Below are 20,214 nucleotides of genomic sequence, written 5' to 3' on the forward strand. Positions count from 1 at the left end.
CACTTAGACAAGACGTAGTATCACAGCTTTAATTTCCTTTTCTATAAAATGGGGATATAAATAGTACCCCTGTCAAAAAGTAATGGTGAGGATAAAAGGCATTAATTCATGTAAAGCAGGCTAAGAATCGGCTCCATTTAAGCCACCCTTGGGGAATGTTTCCCTGGACATGCTACCTTGGCTTCATCTGCCATGTCTGTCTTGAGGGAATGGGTGGGGAAGAGGGGACGCGTAGTCTAGGCTGGCGAGGTTCTACATGCTCAGGGACTGTCACCTCGACTTGCTCTGTCAAGCAGGTGAGTTCTCTCTATCCTTACCCTCAGGTTTAGAGTGGTCCCCATGGAAGAGAATGAGTCCCACAGAGGGATGCAAACTCTTTCCTGCTCATATGATTAGGTGGCATTATACTCTTGTTTATTCTAGTTTCAAAAGCAGCAGGTCACGAGTTTTATGTATTATTGAAAAATCATATACAAAGAGGAAAGTGAACAAATAATACAGCTGAATGCATTTTCGTACTCTTGCAACCAGGCCTCAGATGAAGAAAGAGACTGATTAGCACCCCCAGAATCCCTTTTCCGCTTACTGCCCCCCAATGGGTAACCACTGTGTTGGCTTCTAACTGCATGAGTTTTTCCTGGTTTTGTACTTCATTTTAATGGAATCACACCATTTACCCTTTTTAAAACTTTTAATGCTTTGAAAAAATTGTTTTGTTATCTCCCTTATTTGGCTCAGCACTGTTTGTGAGATTTGTCTATATTGTTACCAATAGTTGTGCCTATGCCATGGTGTGACTGTCACAATTTGTTTATCGATTCCATTAATGATCAGTATTTGGTTTCCGGTTTGGGGTGATTGCAAATAATCCTTTCACTAACTTATTTCCATTTTCTTTTCCTGTTAACTAACTGTTAAAGATATGTGCATCAGTTGGGAGTCCGCAATATGCCAGAACTTGGGTGGTGCTTGACTTACTTTGTTTATTGCTCACTGTACCGCACTGGCGTGTTTCTTACCCTCCATTTACTCATGGGGATGTTAAGGCTCAGAGAAGGCGACTGATTTCCACTGGGTCACACAGCTAATTCATTGGGAGAGCTGTAGCTCCCCATTCCCTTTCCTGAGTACATGAAAAGGGTAGCTGGCCAACATATAGGTGGATGTTGAACCTGCCTCATTTGTGCCCAAACTGACACCAAACGGTAAGAAATAATTCATGAATCATGTGTAGCAAATCCCTGAAAAACTGAATTTACTACTATAAGCAAGAAAGAGCCTGAATGCGTCTTTACTGAGGGAAAAATGCAAAGATGAAATGTTTACGTGACTAATCAGATGCAGCATTGAACCAGAAATTCTAAAAATCAGCTGATAAATACTTAGAATGGCTCAAACAGGTAACACACAGAGACTTTTGGAAGAGGTCCCTGAAACCATCCCCGCACCTCATTGTATGTGAGTCACAGCCCTCGTGTGCACTTTGGATTCTTCTGCCCCCAAAATGTGGATTCCTGCTGTACAGTAGTTGAAGATAATACCATGTTGCAGGGAAAATAAGAAAACAAAGGAAATAATTAAGGATTAGTGTACTCTGTGATTAATGATATTGTATAAAGCAAATGTTTTAGAACGTTTATTTAAATGCTACCTTGCCTGCAAAGGTGCTGAATACCTACTATTTCTTTGGAACACCTTTCTTCTAAAAATAATCTGCCTGTGAAAGCTGGCTGTTTCTTTGTTACACTTTGTGGCAAAGACTCATTGGGATGTTGGCTGGTCTTTGGAAACAATTTATCTTCACCTTAGTTCATCTATCCCTTCTGTTATTTCTGGTCATAAAGAAATAAAGATACATAATAATAAAAAGGGAGAGCTGCTCATCTGTTCTTACTTTACCAAAGCATGTGCTTCGTGATGTGACGAGGGAAGTAATACCCCTGTTGGACAGAAGGGGACACTGAGTCTTGGAGCTCCCAAGTGTCTTCAATATACAAATCAGGTCTGACTCTACAGCCCAAGCTCTTGGATCTCCATTTATGTCCCCCAGTCATGTTGTCTTTGCTATAAGCCACAGGAGTGTGAACTGGATTGTAACAGGTGCTACATTCTCCAGCCTGTTTGAAGGAACTGAATGAAGATGATAGAACTCAGAGCTCAAGTAAGCTCAAAAAATAACTGGCTTGCAGAATGGTTTTAGAATGTGATACATAGTCACATATACACGTATCCTACATAGGTGCTTAAAGTCAGTCTTGACCTTTGGGGGTGTATTTCTCATTCAATTTTGGGGGCAGGCAAGTCTGAAATTTGTAGAGCAGGGGTGGCTCAGTCAGTTAAGCATCTGACTCTTGATTTCAGCTTAGGTCATGATCTCAGGGTTCATGGGATTGAGCCCCACATAGGAGTCTGTGCTGACAGTGCGGAGCCTGCTTGGGATTCTGTCTCTCTCCCCTCTCTCTCTGGCACTCCCCTGCTTGTACTCTCTCTCTTTCTCTCTAAAATAAATAAACTTTCAAAAAAAATGTATATAAAAAAAGAAATGAGGATGCATGAATTACTTGACAAGGAATTAAAAGTATTTAAAAAAAAATTTGCAGAGCAGACTGGAAATTCTAACAAGAGTTGACATTGTAGTCTCGAGTCCAAAGGCTGGGCAGTTAGGCAGAATTTCTGTGTCAAAATCTGGAGGCAGAATTCCTTCCTGTTAGGAACACCTCACACTTTCACCTGATTGGATGAGGCCCACCACATTATGGAGGGTAATCAGCTTTACTCAGAGTCTACTGATTTAAATAATTAATCACATTTATGGGGTGGCTGGGTGGCTCAGTCAGTTGAGCCTCCAGGTCTTGATTTCAACTCAGGTCGTGATCTCATGGTTGTGTAATCGAGCCCCAGATTGGCTCGGCACGGAGCAAGAAGCCTGGTTAGGATTCTCTCTCTCCCTCTCTCTCTGCCCATCCTCAGCTCACTCTCGCTTTCTCTCTCTCTCTCTCTCTCTCTCTCTCTCTCTCTCTCTCTCTCTGTGTGTCTCTCTCTGTCTCTCTCTCTCTCAAACTAAGTAAGTAAACTTTAAAAAAACCAAAAAGCCACTAGGGATAAAAATTTCATTAATGCAAAGCAAAATACCCATATATTGGTTCTGAATTCAGAGTATTTGTCATGTATTTTTGTATAATATATAGTGTGTATTTATCATGCTTTCCATAATTTAAATGACTAGATTAAGTTTTGTTGGGGTATCAAAATTTCAGACTAGTTACTTGGGCACAAAGACTTTGAATTTCTTGTCGATTAAAAAGAAAGTAGTATAATCTGTGTTTAGTAGACCCATACCTGGAGCCACTTAGCATTTCACAGTTGATTTTGGTGTGTATTTGCACTTTCCTGAGCATTTTCTCCAGTGGTTTAGATCCGTTCATTCTCTTAGCTAATTCTGACCCCTCCTGCTATTCATTTAGTTACTTATTCCTATAGATAGGAAGAACCTCATTTTAGTCTTTTTGGCTTTATCATTACTCTTTCCTTGCTTCTAGCCACTCTGAGCCCTCACTCATGTTATTCACGCCAAAATAACTTACTGTTGATGATGAAAAGCACTCTTAAAGACACAGCTCTGACTCGGCAGATGTACTTCCTGCCTGCATCGGTCTTCCTATGTGATGGCAATGGCAGAATTAAAGACCTAGCAGGTGCATTGTTGAGTGTGTATGATCCTGCTTAAGCGCAGTTATGGGTCAGCGCAATCCAAAAGTCAAGTTGGATTAAGAACCTATTATGCCCAGACTTCAATTCCGGTATCATCCCATCCGAGCGATCCAACAAGTGGAACCAGCAGATCATTAACTGGGCTTGGAATTATACTTTGCTTTTACTGTACATTTTTATACTTGAGCAAGTGTTTCTGGTCCACGACCATGTTCTCAGCTGGCTTATTCCAGATTGGTGCCAAGCGTGATCAGAAAACTCCCATTTCTCCTCTTGGGTTGTGTGATACCTCCTGTGTGGTTTTTAATTGCGCTGCTGCCTTTCTCATTACCATCTTTATCTCCTCCCGTTTACGTTTCATCTCTAGCAGTTCCTGTGTGTTCTTCCACTCTCTAAACGATGCCCAGCAGTATCTGGAAATGTCTAGTGAATCTTTCAGTAGGTTGCCTTTCGTCTGAACTGTGTGCTCTTTCCTTATCACAGTGTTTTTTCTTGGGCATTGTTGGTACGGGGGTGAGGTGCATGCTGAAGAGATACAAGTTGTTTGAAATTAAAATGTGGAGCTTTGTGAATCACCGAAGAAGTTTCTGCTGGATTTTTCTACTCGCAGAATTTTGGGATCATTGCCTCTTGCCTCCATTATCATGGAGATGTGAGAGCTGACTTAGGCACGCAACTGTAACATTAGGTGATAGAAACTCCACCTTAAAAGAAATGTCCCCTCCCACCCATCACCACATTACTTTAGTATTTATTTACCGTATGCCTCATTTGTCCAAGAGCCATTCATTGGCTTTGTGTTTTGTGTTTTGTGATACATTTAACTACAACTCTAACTTTGGCATTCAAAAAAAAAGAAAGAGTTAACTTTCTCTTATTATTAATATTTCAGTCTTTCTAAGCACAGACTGGGTCTTCATCTGTCATAAGGGCCTTATACATAATGGGCAGTAAGCAAATATTCTTGTCCTTCGTAAGGAAGCACAGTAGTTAACACCTTGAACTCTAAGATGAGAAAGATGAGGTTCCTATCCTAACCCCTCCCTCCTTCCTTAACAGCTTTGTAAATTTTGGAAATCCTTGGTTTCTTTGGCTATAAAATGAGGATCATGGTGGTTCTTACCTCAGTGAGTATTAATGAATGATACCGTAGTACCTGGCATACGGTAAGCACTCACTAAATGTTTAGAATATAACAACATTAATGAAAATATAGAAGGCTCTAGTTTTCACTTATGTTGCTTTGTGTTCATTCAGCTTAACACAACTAGTGATTTAGTGATTCAAGTTGGAAGACAAGCATTAAGATAGTTTTTATACCAAATTGCAACTAGACTCATTTTAAATACAAGGTGGAAAATGGCGCAAGGCAGGAGGAAGGGAAAGTTAAGTGAACCTTTTGTTGGCAACTCTGTATGTTCCTTGCTTGTGCCCTACAGCAATAGAGCATTGACCTTGGTCAACCTTATGCTCACACTATCCATTTCATCCCCCTCCCATTACTTGGTAGTGTTACTATTCATCCAGGCAGTGTCTATATCTATATCTATATCTATATCTATATCTATATCTATATCTATATCTATATCTATATCTATATCTTAGCGTATGCCTCCTGGTCACTGGTAGGGTGTTTTATTTTTGTGCAATTCTTTTTTCCAAATGTCAGGTTATGCCATGTGATACCCTATGTTATCTATCGCCTTGATCTGACCAGAGACATGCCTGGATATTTTTCCAGCCCAGCCATTCCACAGTGTAGACTTGTAGAATCATCCATCCAGGTCTGTGAGGCTTGTGCATGATTTTGAAGGATTTTGTAGAACTGGTCCCTTGATTGTGTGCTGCTATATATGGTCTACCAGTGACTTTTTAGTTGATCTTAATATAGTTTGTTTCTATGGGTGAGAGGACTTACATGTCTATGGCACTCTGCATGGTGGAGGCACATCCATTTATACAAAGTTGATCTAGCTTTTCTTCCCTTGCAAAGAAGGTCCTGGTTGGGATAGACTCACTCACTTAAGCTGTAGGTTTTCTTGAAGAACCAAATGCTCTAATCTCAAACATATTTGGAAAATAGTGACTTTAGGATATAATGTCCTTAAATACCATTCCTTATTCAAAGGAACCAGAACCCACCCAAGTTATGGCCAATTTTAGGGCTGGAGCAGGGAAAAGACAAGATTGAGTCTAGAACATCTGTGACCGCTAATCAGGAGATGCTAACAAATACAAAATGACAGGGATATAGCAGAATGACAGAGGAATCCATTTGAAGGGTTTCCTACTGTGCAAAAGACCTCCTGTTGAGAGTTAAATAAATAATTAAATAAATGTTAAAATAAATAATGCTAATGGATTATAACCCATTGAGTAAAACAAAATAAATGAGTACATATGGATTTAAATAAATGAATGAATGAATGAATGAATGAACTGTGGAGAAGGGTAAGCTGTTTCTCACTCTAGAATCCCATTACTGCACATAGAATGGATAATACAGTTAGAAAATCATCAATAGACACTAACATTAGTGGATGAAAGTTAGATGATGAACTATATATGTAATCTCAAATAGCTCCATACAAAGTACTTTTCAATTATAGAAGGAATATTAATGCCTTTATAGTGGAGAGGCCTGGTAGACATCAACTTAACCGTAAGATCAAGTTAAACACCCCTAATGTTGGGAGGAATCCACACAATGCACTTCCTGATATGATGCACTGTGAAGACAATGTTACCACTGTGGAACCCTTTCCCAAATGCATCACCTGAATCTAACCCTGAGAAACCATGAGACAGACCCCTCATTCTACCTAACAACTGACCTATGCACTTCATTCACACTGTTCAAATTAAAAAAAAAAAAAAAAAAAAAAAAAAAGGACTGAGTAACTGTTCCAGATGAAAGTGGGAGCTAGAGGGGTCAGTAGAAAGAGACAAGAAAACGAAATGCCAAGCTTGATCCTAAATTGGATTCCTGGACTAAGAACCAGAATAATGATCTATAATGGACTTTATTTGGGCATTTGCCAAAATTCAAAATGGACTGTGAATAAGATAATAGTATTGTATCAGTGTGAAATTTGCTAATTTGAATAATTATACTGTGCTTATATAAGAGAGTGTCCTTATTCTTAGAAATTATACACTTAAGTATTTAGTGGTAAAGGGGCATATTTCTCTCAGTTACTACCCAGTGATTCATAAAAAGAAATTGTGTATCTATGTGCGCACACACAGAGAGAAAGGATGCAAATGGGATAAAGGGTACATAATTGGTGCTAGTAAAGGCTGTGTGGAACAGTTTGTAGATCTCTCTGTTGCCAGATTTTCTGGATCTTTTCCTTCAGTTTATGTGTGCCATGATTCTTCAGCAAGACGACTGACGCACTAAGCATGCCTTAGATTCACTTTATTAGGAAGCACACGCTGGGGAGTAGGCTCTGGGGATGGTTTTTGGGAGCAGATACAGAAAGCCGATGGGCTACTCAGGATATTTATCTGCTGGCCCAACACCTTCCAAAGATATTCCTGGGAGATAGTTTTCCAGCTTCCGCCCAAATTTGTCTCAACAAGAACAACACAACATTTTAAAGTCCAGTTCACTCAGCAAAGCTTCATCCACTTATTACTCTCATATTTAACATAGTTTCCAAAGTTAACGTAATTCAGGAGACTACAACTTGAGAGAAATAGCAAGGAAAATTGATATTTCAGAATTCTGCTACTGTTCTCTTTATGAGACATTTTATTATCCTGATGGGTGGAGGCATGACTCAAAGACATTTTCTGAAAATGAATTTCCTCACCCGGTCGTAAATGAAAATGCCCTTGAAGAGGTCTTAAAGTATTTTGTATCAGACACTATTCAGGTGATGCATTAAACAATTCCACCCCTGCTCATGGGCTGTAGAATAAGAAAAACTTCTGTGAACTTACTTAATTTGAGGGCCCGACTTTTGAAAGGAAAATGAAGTGTATTTTCTGAATGTACTTGTGTACCAAGTTTCTTTCTTGGGTTAGTAGCATTGCACATGAAACCATTCACCTAGTATTAGACTGTTTTAGTCTGCAACTCACTGAATGGATTTTTCTCCACGTAAACGCATGATGTCTAAAACGGTCCAAACCTAAAGGCAACACATTTGTTAAGAGGCCACCAGAATGGGTGAGAATTCACAGTGTAAAAATAATCCACTGTAAGGAAGAAAATCCTCCAAAGGAATCTACCCATCTTTCTTTCATCCATTTCGGTGCCTGACTTTTCCAAGAAAGTATCCTGATTGGGCTACCTTATTTTACCTTTGAGAACAGAAATGTCCCCTTATTCTTAACATCTTAGGTAATTCAGGCAACATGGCTCTGTTTACCTTTGACCTATACGTCAGCTAGTTTTTCTAGTTTTCTGACTTCACTTCCCCTCTGGAAATTCATCATTCAGCATCATATTTCCAAACTCCATCTGGGTGTAACCACACCCACATAATGGACATCTCCACACTCTATCGTGGAGAATAGCATCGCGTCATTTGGAAAAGTGGAAACATAGAGGTCACAGCAGAGAGCTAATGAGTGATGTAGGAGGTCTGATTTTCTGTAAGGAGTAGGATCATTCCAGAATTAGTGGAATGACATTCTTATTAGAAATTTTAAGATGACTGTCGAATGTTAACTTTAAAATGTGATGATATTGGTGGTGATGATGATGATGATAGTGATTGGCTGAGCAGAGAGATGAGGTCTAGGCATGGGGCTACTATATACTACACGCTGACTCATTTGTTCCCCACCTCCCCCCTACCAATGGTAAATTTTGATTCCATAGATGAAGAAGCTGATGCTTTGAAATAAGACTGTTTGTCTGAGGTCTCACAGACAAGTAAATGAAGAAGCTAGAATTGGAACCCAAATCTGTTATTTTTATCATATATGTAGTCTTTCAGGAACATTCTATGGTCCATTTTCCTTCTCTGAATTGTATTAAATATCAAGGATTGTTCAAGCATTAAGATGATAGAAGGATTTTGAGTTGATTTGTCTGTGTTCTGCTTTTTGAATAAGAAACTCTAACTAGATGTAAGAGAAGGATTTAAGGTTGAAAGGAGAGCACTTGGATTTTACACTCTTCCTCTGATGTTTAATCTTAGCCAGGTTCACATCAACTTTCTGAAGCTCTGTTTCTTCATCTGTAACTGAGGGTAGTCATTTCTGCCCTGTCTTCATAGAGGTTATCAAATGACCTAAGTGAAATAACGTATGGTACAATTTTGCAAGCTGTAAAAATGTAACGCATTATTATCACCATCATTATGTTTCTTGTGGATTCGATGAAATATTCCATTTGGGCTATTTATCAAAGCCACTGAGAGACCCCTTCAAATTCGTCTGAAAGAGTATTGCTTATAAAGATGTGCCCATTTAAGCATTTGTAATTTTAATGTGTACATGGAATGAATCTCACAGGCGTACTTTTTTTTTTTTTTTTTTTTTTTTTTTACTACTTCAGGATGTTTCAGTTCGTTAAAATTTTGCTTCCTGATAGGGAACTTTCACCATGACATGAGTATCAGGCAATCAGAAGGTGTCAGTGTTATTTGCTTTGGGTAGCATGAAGACACTATAGCTATGTGAGAAGGTGTGTGCTTGTATGGTATGTAGGGGTAAAATGATCTAACGCGTGGGGTTTGCTCTCAGACACTTTAGCAAAGAAAAAATACAGATAGATGGACACATTTGGCAAAATCTTAAGAAGTGAGGAATCTGGGTACCTTGTGCTATTCTGTCTACTTTCATGTAGGTTTGAAATTTTTCCTAATACATATTTCAATTGTTCTTTTACAGATGCAGATTTTCTTTTATAATCCAGATGACTTTGACAGCTTTCAAACCGCAATTTCTGAAAACAGAATAATCGGAGCCATGGCCATATTTTTTCAAGTAAGCTAACGGTGATTCAAGTACTTGAACCAGAGAGTTCTCTGAGTATTTTTTTTTTAATTCACCGAATTGTTCTATGTTTAATGAATGCATCTGTTTTCTCGTTTGCACCTGTCTAAATGAAAGATATTTCATATTGTCTAATGTGTGATTTAAAATGTAAATAAGTATGTTTAGAAACATAATGAAAATTTTTGCATGAATTATTCTGATTTTATTGCTACTTGACTGGTGCACAGATTGAAGAACACATTTATCATCTAAGTTACTTCACTGCTGAAGCGTTTTGAACAGGTTCCTTCAGCATGTTAAGAGACTGATGTTAAAAAAAAAAGGTGATTTTCTTTGGAGCAACTTTTAACTTGACATTACTTACAAGTAGATTAATAAATAGCATCAGTCACTTCTCTGAAGAGACCCCTTCTCTTTCCCTCCCCCAAATCCCCATGGTAACTAAAGTTTTCCCTGAGACCATTTCCAAATTAGTACAGTCATGAACCCGCATGCTTTCTTTTTTTGTTGTTTGTATTGAGCGTTCCTAATTCATGTGCTGCTTCTACAGCTAGAAGCCACAGTTTGCGTCCTTCCATAGATAAGGCCATCCAGGCTTTTTAATAAGTCACATCAAATTAAAGTAGTGTTAACCATCAAGTGTCTTAAAAAAGTAGCTGAGAGGAGATCTGGCGCTTTTTTGTGTGGAAAGTAACCTGAGTAGTAGGTATGTGACTTGTCTTCCCATCTTAAAATTTGCCTGAAGACCACATACCAGTGTTTCTTCCATCAGTGAGTCATTGTTGGACAATGTCTTTCTGACAACTCAAAGGGATGTGGGAGACATCAGAACCTTTTCCACCATGGGTCTTTAACCCCTGCCTTAAAGGGGCAAGCTTCTTTGTCTTTGAGAAAGAGCCAGTCTTGTTTGGAATATGTTAATTTCACTACTCTTTTTAGCTTGTGACCCATGATGGACAGTTTTGTCCACTGCTGTCTCTCCCTCTTAACCACCCTCTCTCCCTTTCCTTTCTTGGGTAAAAGCCTCAAATGGGAGATTATATGTGAGAAATTGAAAAACTTAATATTCTGCTTCAACCTCAGAAACAGTGAGCGTGGTGGTCATTAGGGTTGGTTATGGCACTGTTTTTCAAACTGTGGGTTCTGACCTAGCAATGGGCCATGAAATAATTTCAGCAAATCCTGCCAGCAGTTTTAAAATAATGAAACAGAATAGAAAAAAAATCAGAAAATATCAGAGTGTATGACACATAGTAAGGGTAAATATTTCTGTAGAACTTTTTTTTTTGGTAGAACCTTTTTTTTAGTTGTTTCCACACAGAGAGGCATAGTGGGTATGTACTTGGTAATGTTGTTAAACATACTTCTTACTGTGTTTTGGAAGTTGTCTGTTTATGTATTTGCTTGGTATCTCTCGTTCTTCCACACATCTCTTTTCTATGATTATTTCATAAACCACAGGTGAGCATAGTCTTTTAAGAGCTCACTCACTGGAGTCAAAACTCTTTGCTTTTGGGGCGCCTCGGTGGCTTAGTTGGTTAAGCATCCAACTCTTGATTTCAGCTCAGGTCACGATCTCATGGTTCATGAGTTCAAGCCCCACATTGAGCTCTGTGCTGATAGCACTGAGTCTGCTTGGGATTCTCTCCCTCTCTCTCTGTCCCTTCCCTCCCCTGCTCTCAAAATAAATAAACATTTAGGGAAAAAAATAATAAAAAAAAAACTATTTGCTTTTGAGTCCCTTCTCTTCTACTTAACAGGTGCATACTGGTGATAGAGTTATTTAAACTTTCCAACCTCAGTATTCTTTTTTTACTTGCATTTTTATATGTTTTTATTTATTTCTTTTGACTTCCAGTAGCATGATAGATAGTTCTCCATCCCCTCACCTTCAATCTGAAGATGTCCTCAGGTCTAAAATGGGTCTCTTGTAGACAGCAAATAGATGGGTCTTGTTTTTTTATCCATTCTGATATCCTATGTCTTTTGATGGGAGCATTTAGTCCATTTAAATTCAGTGTTAATATTGAAAGATATGGGTTTAGAGCCATTGTGTTATCTGTAGGTTTCATGCTTGTAGTGATGTCTTTGGTACTTTGTGGTCCTTGCAACATTTTCCTCACAGAATCCCCCTTAGGAGCTGTTGTAGGGCTGGTTTAGTGGTGATGAATTCCTTCAGTTTTTGTTTGAGAAAACCTTAATCTCTCCTTCTATTCTCAATGACAGGCTTGCTGGGTAAAGGATTCTTGGCTGCATATTTTTTTCTGTTCATCACGTTGAAGATTTCCTGCCATTCCTTTCTGGCCTGCCCAGTTTCAGTAGATAGGTCTGCGACTACCGTTATGTGTCTACCTTTGTATGTTAGGGCCTGTTTATCCCTAGCTGCTTTCAGAATTCTCTTTTTATCTTTGTATTTTGCCAGTTTCGCTAGGATATGTCGTGTGGAAGATCGATTCAAGTTACGTCTGAAGGGAGCTCTCTGTGCCTCCTGGATTCCAATGTCTGTTTCCTTCCCCAGATTGGGGAAGTTCTCAGCTATGATTTGTTCAAGTACACCTTCAGCTCCTTTCTCTCTCTTCTTCTGGAATTCCTGTGATGTGTATATTGTTACATTTGATTGAAGCATTTAGTTCTCTAATTCTCCCCTCGTGATCCAGGATTTTTTTTATCTCTCTTTTTCTCAGCATCCTCTTTTTCCATGATTTTATCTTCTAATTCACCTTTTCTCCCCTCTGCCTCTTCAATCTGCACTGTGGCCACCTCCATTTTATTTTGCACCTCGTTTATAACATTTTTTTATCTCCTCATGACTATTTTTTAGTTCCTTGATCTCTGCAGCAACATATTCTCTGCTGTCTTTTATGCTTTTTTCAAACCCAGTGATTAATCTTACGACTATTATTCTAAATTCTTGTTCCATTATATTGCTTATATCTGTTTTGATCAATTCTTTAGCTGTCATTTCTTCTTGTAATTTCTTTTGAGGAGAATTCTTCTGTTTCATCATTTAGGCTACTTTTCTGTCACTTATGCGTTTTAAAAGCTTGTTGTGTGCTCTGCACCTGCGATCACTGCTATATTAAAGGAGGGTGATACACTGTCCGGGGCCTGGCCCGTCAGGAGGTGTTTTTTGGAAAGTGTTACTTGCTCTCTCTTGTTGTGACTTTGGTTATTTTATTTCCCTACTTGCAGTGATGTTTTGGACCCTCCACCAGGTGTGCTCTGATTTTTTCCTTGAAGTAACCCTATGGCCTGTCAGATTGTCCCAGTGTATCCCTGGTAGTGACTCAGTCTCCTTTCCTCCCAGCCTCTTGAAGTTCAAAGCCCTTTGGCTTTAGCCCTTCTTTGTTTGAGAGATATCAGAAGTTCAGATTCCCCTACTTCTTCATTATGTTGGCCTCTCTCTGTTTTTATTTATTTTTGAGACAGAGAGACACCGAGCATGAGCAGGGGAGGGGTAGAGAGAGGGGGAGACACAGAATCTGAAGTAGGCTTCAGGCTCTGAGCTGTCAGCACAGAGCCCGATGCGGGGCTCAGACTCACAGATTGTGAGATCATGACCTGAGCTGAAGTTGGGTGCTTAACTGACTGAGCCACCCAGGCACCCCCCACCCCCCACCCAACCTCAGTATTCTTATCTGTGAAATGAAGATAACAACTTCTACACCATCAAGATTTAAGTAGTCATTAAATGAAGCCCCTAACGTGGGTCCTGGCACATAGTAGACATTTGATCAATGCCAAATAAAACATGTATCCATATCCATGCAATTCTTTATCTGTGGGATGGAGACCTATGGTGTATGTGTCTTTGCGTGAACAGAAGTCTATTTTGGGCACTTCCCTGTGGGCAGGTCACTTGCATCTAAACCATGATTGGTTTGCCTTCCACAATACTTGAGGTCACTTGAGCCATTTTTAAACAATACCCACTTCCATGGTTAATCCCTTGTTTTCTGTTATTGTCCTCTTGGCATGCTGTTTTTCTTGTAGTTGAACCTCTACTCCTATAGCCTCACCGTCAGATCTACCCTCTCCTCCTTCTCTGTCATGACCACTCATGCCCAGCCCAACCAGATCCTACTTTATAGGTCACCTTCCTTGGAGGAAAACAGATTTGAAAAATGTTTTTATGAGTTCTGAAAGAACCAGTTCACAATATGTGCTACCCAATAGCTTTCTATTTTTCTAGCTCTGTTAACTCTTGTGAAATGTGAGACCAATTAGAGTCTTAGGCAGGCAAAGCACATTGGTATACAAACCAGCAAAATGCTTCAGTGTGAAATCTAGGGTTTGAATTGTTAAATTATTTCTAGGACATGACTACTACTTTACGCACAAAGATATACTTTCTCTGATAAGTCCTCTTCAAAATTTTGGCTTGCTGCCCTGTGTACACAAAATACAGGATGGATAATATAAAATAGAACAGAAATTTTATTTAGAGACCAGCTGTGTTGAGCTGCTTCCTTTGTTTTCCTTATAAGCCACAGATGCATTTATACATTGCAGCTAACACTACGTTGAGCAGCGGAGAGGAGGAGAGTATTATCACTTTAATTTGGCTCTCTAATTAGATTCCATACTTTGAGATCATTGTAGTTTGCATCTTTCTATAAGAATGTTAAATTGGGGGGCCACCTTGGTGGGTCAGTTGGTTAAACGTCTGACTTGAGCTCAGATCATGATCTCAGGGGTCGTGGATTCAAGTTCCAAATAGGGCTCTGTGCTGACAGCTTGGAGTCAGGAGCCTGCTTCGGATTCTGTGTCTCCCTCTCTCTCTGTCCCTCTCTCTCCATCTCTCTCTCTCTCTCTCTCTCTCTCTCTCTCCCCCTCTCCCTCTCTCTCTCAAAAATGAATAAACATTAAGAAATTTTTTAAAAATGAATGTTAAATCAGGGAGTTTGGTATTTTCCCCCCAAGTAGTCAGATAAATCTTGATATATATTTTCAAATTCAAGCCTGGGATCTCACATTTTGTTATTGAAAAAGTATTTGTCATCTGTTCAGTACAGATTCAGTGCCAGGAAGGGCATTAGTTGCTACATTAGGCTACAATAAATGCGATCAGCTCCTGCCCACTAGGACCTCACTGTCACAGTCGCATGTGATAATGGCTAGAAAGAGGTGAGTGGAGAAACTGTTCCATTTGTAAAGAGGCTATATGCTGACTTAGTGCTTGTAAACGCACATATTAATTGTCCAGAGTGACATGACGTGAATGACAAGTGCAGGTCTAGGCGAGGCTCCTAGTTCCATGTAGATGGTATAGCCTTGATGTTAGCTCACTCCATACACTAGAATAATTTTCTTATGGATTCAAATTGTTGTTATCTTTGTTTCTTTTTCCTTCCTTATTATGTGCCTGTTATTCTGAGTAATTTCAGCTCTCCCACCGCCTTTGCTGTGATTGGATATTATGAAGTTCATAATGTTTCCAAAACACTGAAACAAGCACAGACCTGGTGGGCACATGGTTGACCAAGGGACCTTAGGTTGGCTTAGACTAGAGGTTGCCTGCAGGTGCGCCTCTTGTAGCTCGCAGGCATGATTGTTGAACCTACAGAGTGTTTATAGTTCTTCAGTTAAATATGGCAGATATTACATAAAATGTCCTGATGATGTGGCAGTAATCAAGATGTGAGTAGTGGCTGGCTGTCTGCTCTGAAGGGGGCATACATTCCCATTGCAACACAATCTCCAGTCAATCTCCTCATGCTTTCGTGTCAACATGATCTTAAGATCACGACCCCATCCTGAACCCCAGTAACCTTGAATGGTGGCTGACATCTTTTGATTACAGACAGAGTTGAAGGTCACTCTCAATGCTGAAAGACGGTGAGCCATGTCTCCCCCAAGTGCTTTGTATGAACACCACTGCGGGAAGGAAGGTTCACTTCCATGCAGGGGAAATGATGAATCATGGCAGCCACATACGCTTGTGTACATTTGAGCCCACATGTTCTAGATGGTACATTCGTTTCATCGCCACTGGGGAGTAATGTATCTAGAGGAGAGAACATCTATTTTCTACTTCACACACACCTTTGGATCAACAGCCCTCTAGCAGATCTAGGGGCACGGCAAGATGGTAGGTTGTTGAAAGCCTTTTTTAGATAAATTAATTAGAATAAGAAATTGGCAAGAGATGGAGATATGTGTTGATAAACCACTAAAGGGAATAAGTGCTTGTGTAGCTAATTTATGTCAGTACAAAAATTAAAATAATTGTTTTCTGTTTGTTAAAGTAGAACCTCTACTATTCTTTGCTGTTAGCTTGATACGAATTCCTGTAAAAATATAAAATACCAAATGTCATTAAAATACTCCTTCAAAATAAAATATTCTGTTTTTCTGATAACAATCTACATAGCTTTTCTGTTTAAAGAAAGAAATATGAAAAGCTTATGCTGACAGGAAAGTTGAAATATCAGTGGAATGATTAGATAATTTGTAGAAGGATGCTTTACTTTGAAAGCAAGGCACAAAAGACTTTGATTGGCTCCAGCTTAAGTTTATTGAGTAGAGAGTACCAGGTGCTCAGAATGACTTTACCCCAACTTGGCCTGTATTTTTCAAGACCAAGAAATCTTCTGTCATCCCTGGTGGAATTGGTATTTCTTTCAATATGTCTCTTCACTGTTTGTCATTGAACACTTCCTTCCATTCCTGTCAGAATCCAAGTGGCTTCTGTCTGTGCAGCCTTCTCAATGGCTTTCCATCTGATGCCCATACAAAGTTGGTATCCCCAAGCTTTTTGTAGTTTTGATTATTGTAGGTTTGCACGTTTGATTGTGTTTTTCTACAGGAAGCACATGATTATTGTCGAATTTACCATTTGAGGGGAACGTCTCGTTTGTTTTACTGCCTAGTTGCCATTGTTATTGGAATGCCTAAAATTTTATTTGTATTTCCTGATTCCCTTGAACTGTGGAATTACAAACACATGATTTTTAGAAGAGTGTCTACATGTAGAAACTCTCTTAACGTGATGTTCTTGCCAGCCTCCTTGCTAGACTTTTTAGGGCCTATAGTCTCTTCTGAATCTTTGCATCAGACGCAAAGATGTAAAATTTTTATTATGCCTGTATCCAAAGGTCCAGTCAATGGCATATGCCTTGTACATTTAAGAAATAAATAAATTACATCCTGATTTTTTTAGGGTTCTTTTTGACAACCTGTCTTCGACAACCTTGTTGAGATTTCTTTATTTAAGGTTTCATTTTTGCTCCTCCTGGGAAAGTTCATCCCCCTTGGGCCAGTATTTTCTTTTTCTGTTTCTATTTCCATTTCTACCCAGAATATAATCCTGGTCATTTGGTTTTCCCCGACGTCTCCAGTTCTGTCATTTGCTCCTTCTTCATTTCTGCCCTTACTTCATTGTTGAAAGCAAACTTCAAAACTCAAACGTTTCACAAGTTGCTAACCCATCCTTTATATCATGTCGGTGGTACAGACTGCTTAATTATATTTCTCCATCTGGAGAGGCTGAGTAATTAAATGAAATGGCAGCACCTGGGATTATTTATAGACCTTGAGAAGGCAGGAGGAGTTCTCGATGACTCATCTGTCTAGGGCCTGGAAGGAAGGCCTTTTCTCCACTTCCCTGCATTTTGCCTTCCCTCCCCCACCACAGGTAGATGTGATACGTCTGTCCTTCCGTTAACCCGCTGTTTCTCTTAGCATTCCATCTTGCATTAAAACTGTTACTTTACTTTCTCCTGTCTATACTGTGAGATCATTGAGGACTGGGAGTCTTCACTTGCTTATCACTGCATCTCTTGCAGATGACTAGCACTGTGGGTTGGTTGTGCAAATACTTCACCGAATGCAGTGGAGACACACGGGCTCTATAGTCCTGAATGCAAAGGAACAACCCATAGCCTGTGAGCTGAGGAGTATCAGAAACAGGCACTAGGAGACATAGGACCTGAGAATACTAGAATGTAAACTCTTTGAGACTGAGGTCCATGTCCTGGTCCTGTTCTGTTTGTACCCCACCACCCACCTTTGCCTCACCCTCACCCCAGTGTCTTGACCTCAGTTACCATTCAGGAAATATACACCGAGTAGGACTAAGTTATGCGACACCTCTCGGGGTCCTACCACATCAGTCATTTGGGTTTTTTGAAAGAGCATATCTAGGTGGTTGTGTAAGCTTCACCTAAAAGGGTCTGTGGTTACATAGAGGTTTAAGACCATCTCTTGAGATGGTCAAGGACATGAACATGAAGGCTATGAGTCTCCTGATTCACTGAGGTTGGTAACCCTCTGAGAATGGTCACCTGGGGCTCCATTGGGTCCAACATACTATCAGAGGGATGTATCTCCATTTATGCCCGTGGTTGTGAAAAGGCAACAGGGCTTTACAAATTTTAAAGTGGCATTCAGTGGCCTCAAAGGAGTGTTTAATACCGAGAATATTGGGATGTATCTGTATGAGAGCATGTTTTTTTATAAGATCTCCTACCAGAATGCTTTTATCTCAGTAGAAGGTGGATGGAGAAGCTTTTGTGGATTATTTTACTATATTTCTTTCTGGCTTGCCTCTGACTGTTTCTTATTTATAGCCTCCCTACGGTCTCTTTGTGATGTTGATGAGTTTGTGTGTGTGTGTGTGTGTGTGTGTGTGTGTGTGCGCGCGCACGCGCGTGTGTGTCAGGGCACCTATGTACACATTTCTTTGAGTTTCTTGTTCTTGCTCTTCTTTGCATGTGTGTTTTTCTTCCTCTGTCCCTCCTTTCTCCTTCAGATTCCTTAAGTGAACAAAATGTCATATTTTCTCATTTATTTATTCATGCCCTCATTTGCTAACTCATTTGTTCATTCTGCAATATTTATTAAGCACCTTCTCTGTGTCTTTCTCTATGAAAATTGTCAATGTATCCTCAGATTTCTAGCCTGCCCTTAGAGTAGCTGGGGAACTGTAGGTTTTTAAGAGTTTGCCTTTCAATCCTTTCTTCCAAGGTGGCATCATTTTATCATTGGGGTAGGGAAGACGGATCAGGTAAGGGAGGTGAAATATCAAGGAAAGAATATGCAATTCCATCTTGTGCACATTTTCAACATAGTAAATATGTCATTTTCAAGTATGAAGTTCCTATTTGTGAATTTTAGAACTGGGCTGTCCTTTCTCCTTTAAAACAAAAAAATTACTTATTTATTTACTCTGAGAGAGAGAGAACGCGTGCTTGCACGAGCAGGTGGGGGTGATAGAGAGAGAGAGAGAGGGAGAAATAGAATCCCAAGTAGGCTCTGTGGTGTCAGCCCAGAACCCCATGCAGGGCTGTGTCTCACGAATCATGAGATCATGACCTGAGCTGAAATCAAGAGTCTGTGGCGTTACTGACTGAACCACCCAGGCTTGCCTCCATTTCTTTTTTTTTTCTTCCATCTTTTTGCAGACCAAAACACCACTGTGAAAGTATAAATCATCTCTTTTATGCATGGTGACGTAAATCAATCTTTTTATTTTTTTAACCATCCTCTAGGAATCTTTTTCTTTTTTAAATGAAGAATACATTTGCTATCCTTGCTATAGATAGTTCTAATTTTTTTCTTATGTTTTAAAAAAAGTTTATTTATTTTTGAGAGAAAGAGAGAGCATATGCGTGAGTGGGGGAGGAGCAGAGAAGGGGGGTGGGGGCGGACAGAATCCCAAGCAGGCTACATGCTGTTAGCATGGAGTCTAGCTCAGGGTTCAATCCTACAATCTGAAATGAAACCAAGAGTCCCACACTCAGGACTCTCAAATGACTGAGCCCCACAGGCACCCCCGATCTTTTTATTTTTGTAACCATCCCCTGGGAGTCTTTTTTTTTTTTTTAATGAAGAATGCATTTGGCATCATTCCTAGAGATACCTCTAAGCTTTTTTTGGTTTTCACTTTTGACCAGATCTGTTGGGAATGTGAAACAGGGCCCCCACTGCATAGAAAAAAAAGGGAGGGAGGGAGGAAAGAGGGAATGAAGGAAGTCAAGGAAGAAAGGAAGGAAGGAGGGAGAGACAGAGACAGGGAGAAAAAAGAAGAGGGAGGGAAGAACTACAAGAGAAAAGAAATTAGTAGTTATACCCAGTAACGATTTTTTAGTGGGAGAACACATGAGTTGGTGTTAGCGAGTAGTGGTGAATTGTTAAAACTTCCTTCTGAGATGCTTTTCAGTATAATTGCAGTATACTAATTTGGTTCTTAATTTCTTCCTTTCCAGTTGCCGCTGTTTGAGTATCATCCTTCTCCCATTTTCCACATCCTTGGTTTTATCCAGTTATAAGTTCACTTCTTTCACTACATTACCTAGAAGTGTAATTTCCGAATGTTTGGGGTTGATTAGGAAGACTTTTTTTCTACACACACACAAATTAAAATACATATGTTCCAATTAAACTATTTTAACAGCTAATTGATTTCATAGGACTTACCGTTCGGTGAAGGCTAGAGTCATTTTTAATGTTCAGATGCAATTTCGGAGTAGATTTGTGGATGTACAACGTTGAATTTATAGCCTCTCAGGTGTTTTCAGTACATCTCTGGTCTGCAAATGGCCT

General features: G+C 39.6%; 1 protein-coding gene across 1 annotated transcript in view; it reads left to right on the forward strand.

Moving 5' to 3' along the window:
• The window catches only part of PTPRG (protein tyrosine phosphatase receptor type G), a 578,709-nt gene that overhangs the window by 350,713 nt on the left and 207,782 nt on the right, over positions 1 to 20,214 (forward strand). Inside the window, exon 5 of the mRNA XM_047095189.1 lies at positions 9,562 to 9,657. Within this exon, the coding sequence (XP_046951145.1) occupies positions 9,562 to 9,657 (96 nt within the window). The remainder of the gene's footprint in view (positions 1 to 9,561; positions 9,658 to 20,214) is intronic.

Source organism: Lynx rufus, unplaced genomic scaffold, assembly GCF_022079265.1.
Source record: "Lynx rufus isolate CCGP_SWC_20201006 ecotype Redwood Valley unplaced genomic scaffold, mLynRuf1.p SCAF_4, whole genome shotgun sequence".
NCBI classification, from domain to species: domain Eukaryota; kingdom Metazoa; phylum Chordata; class Mammalia; order Carnivora; family Felidae; genus Lynx; species Lynx rufus.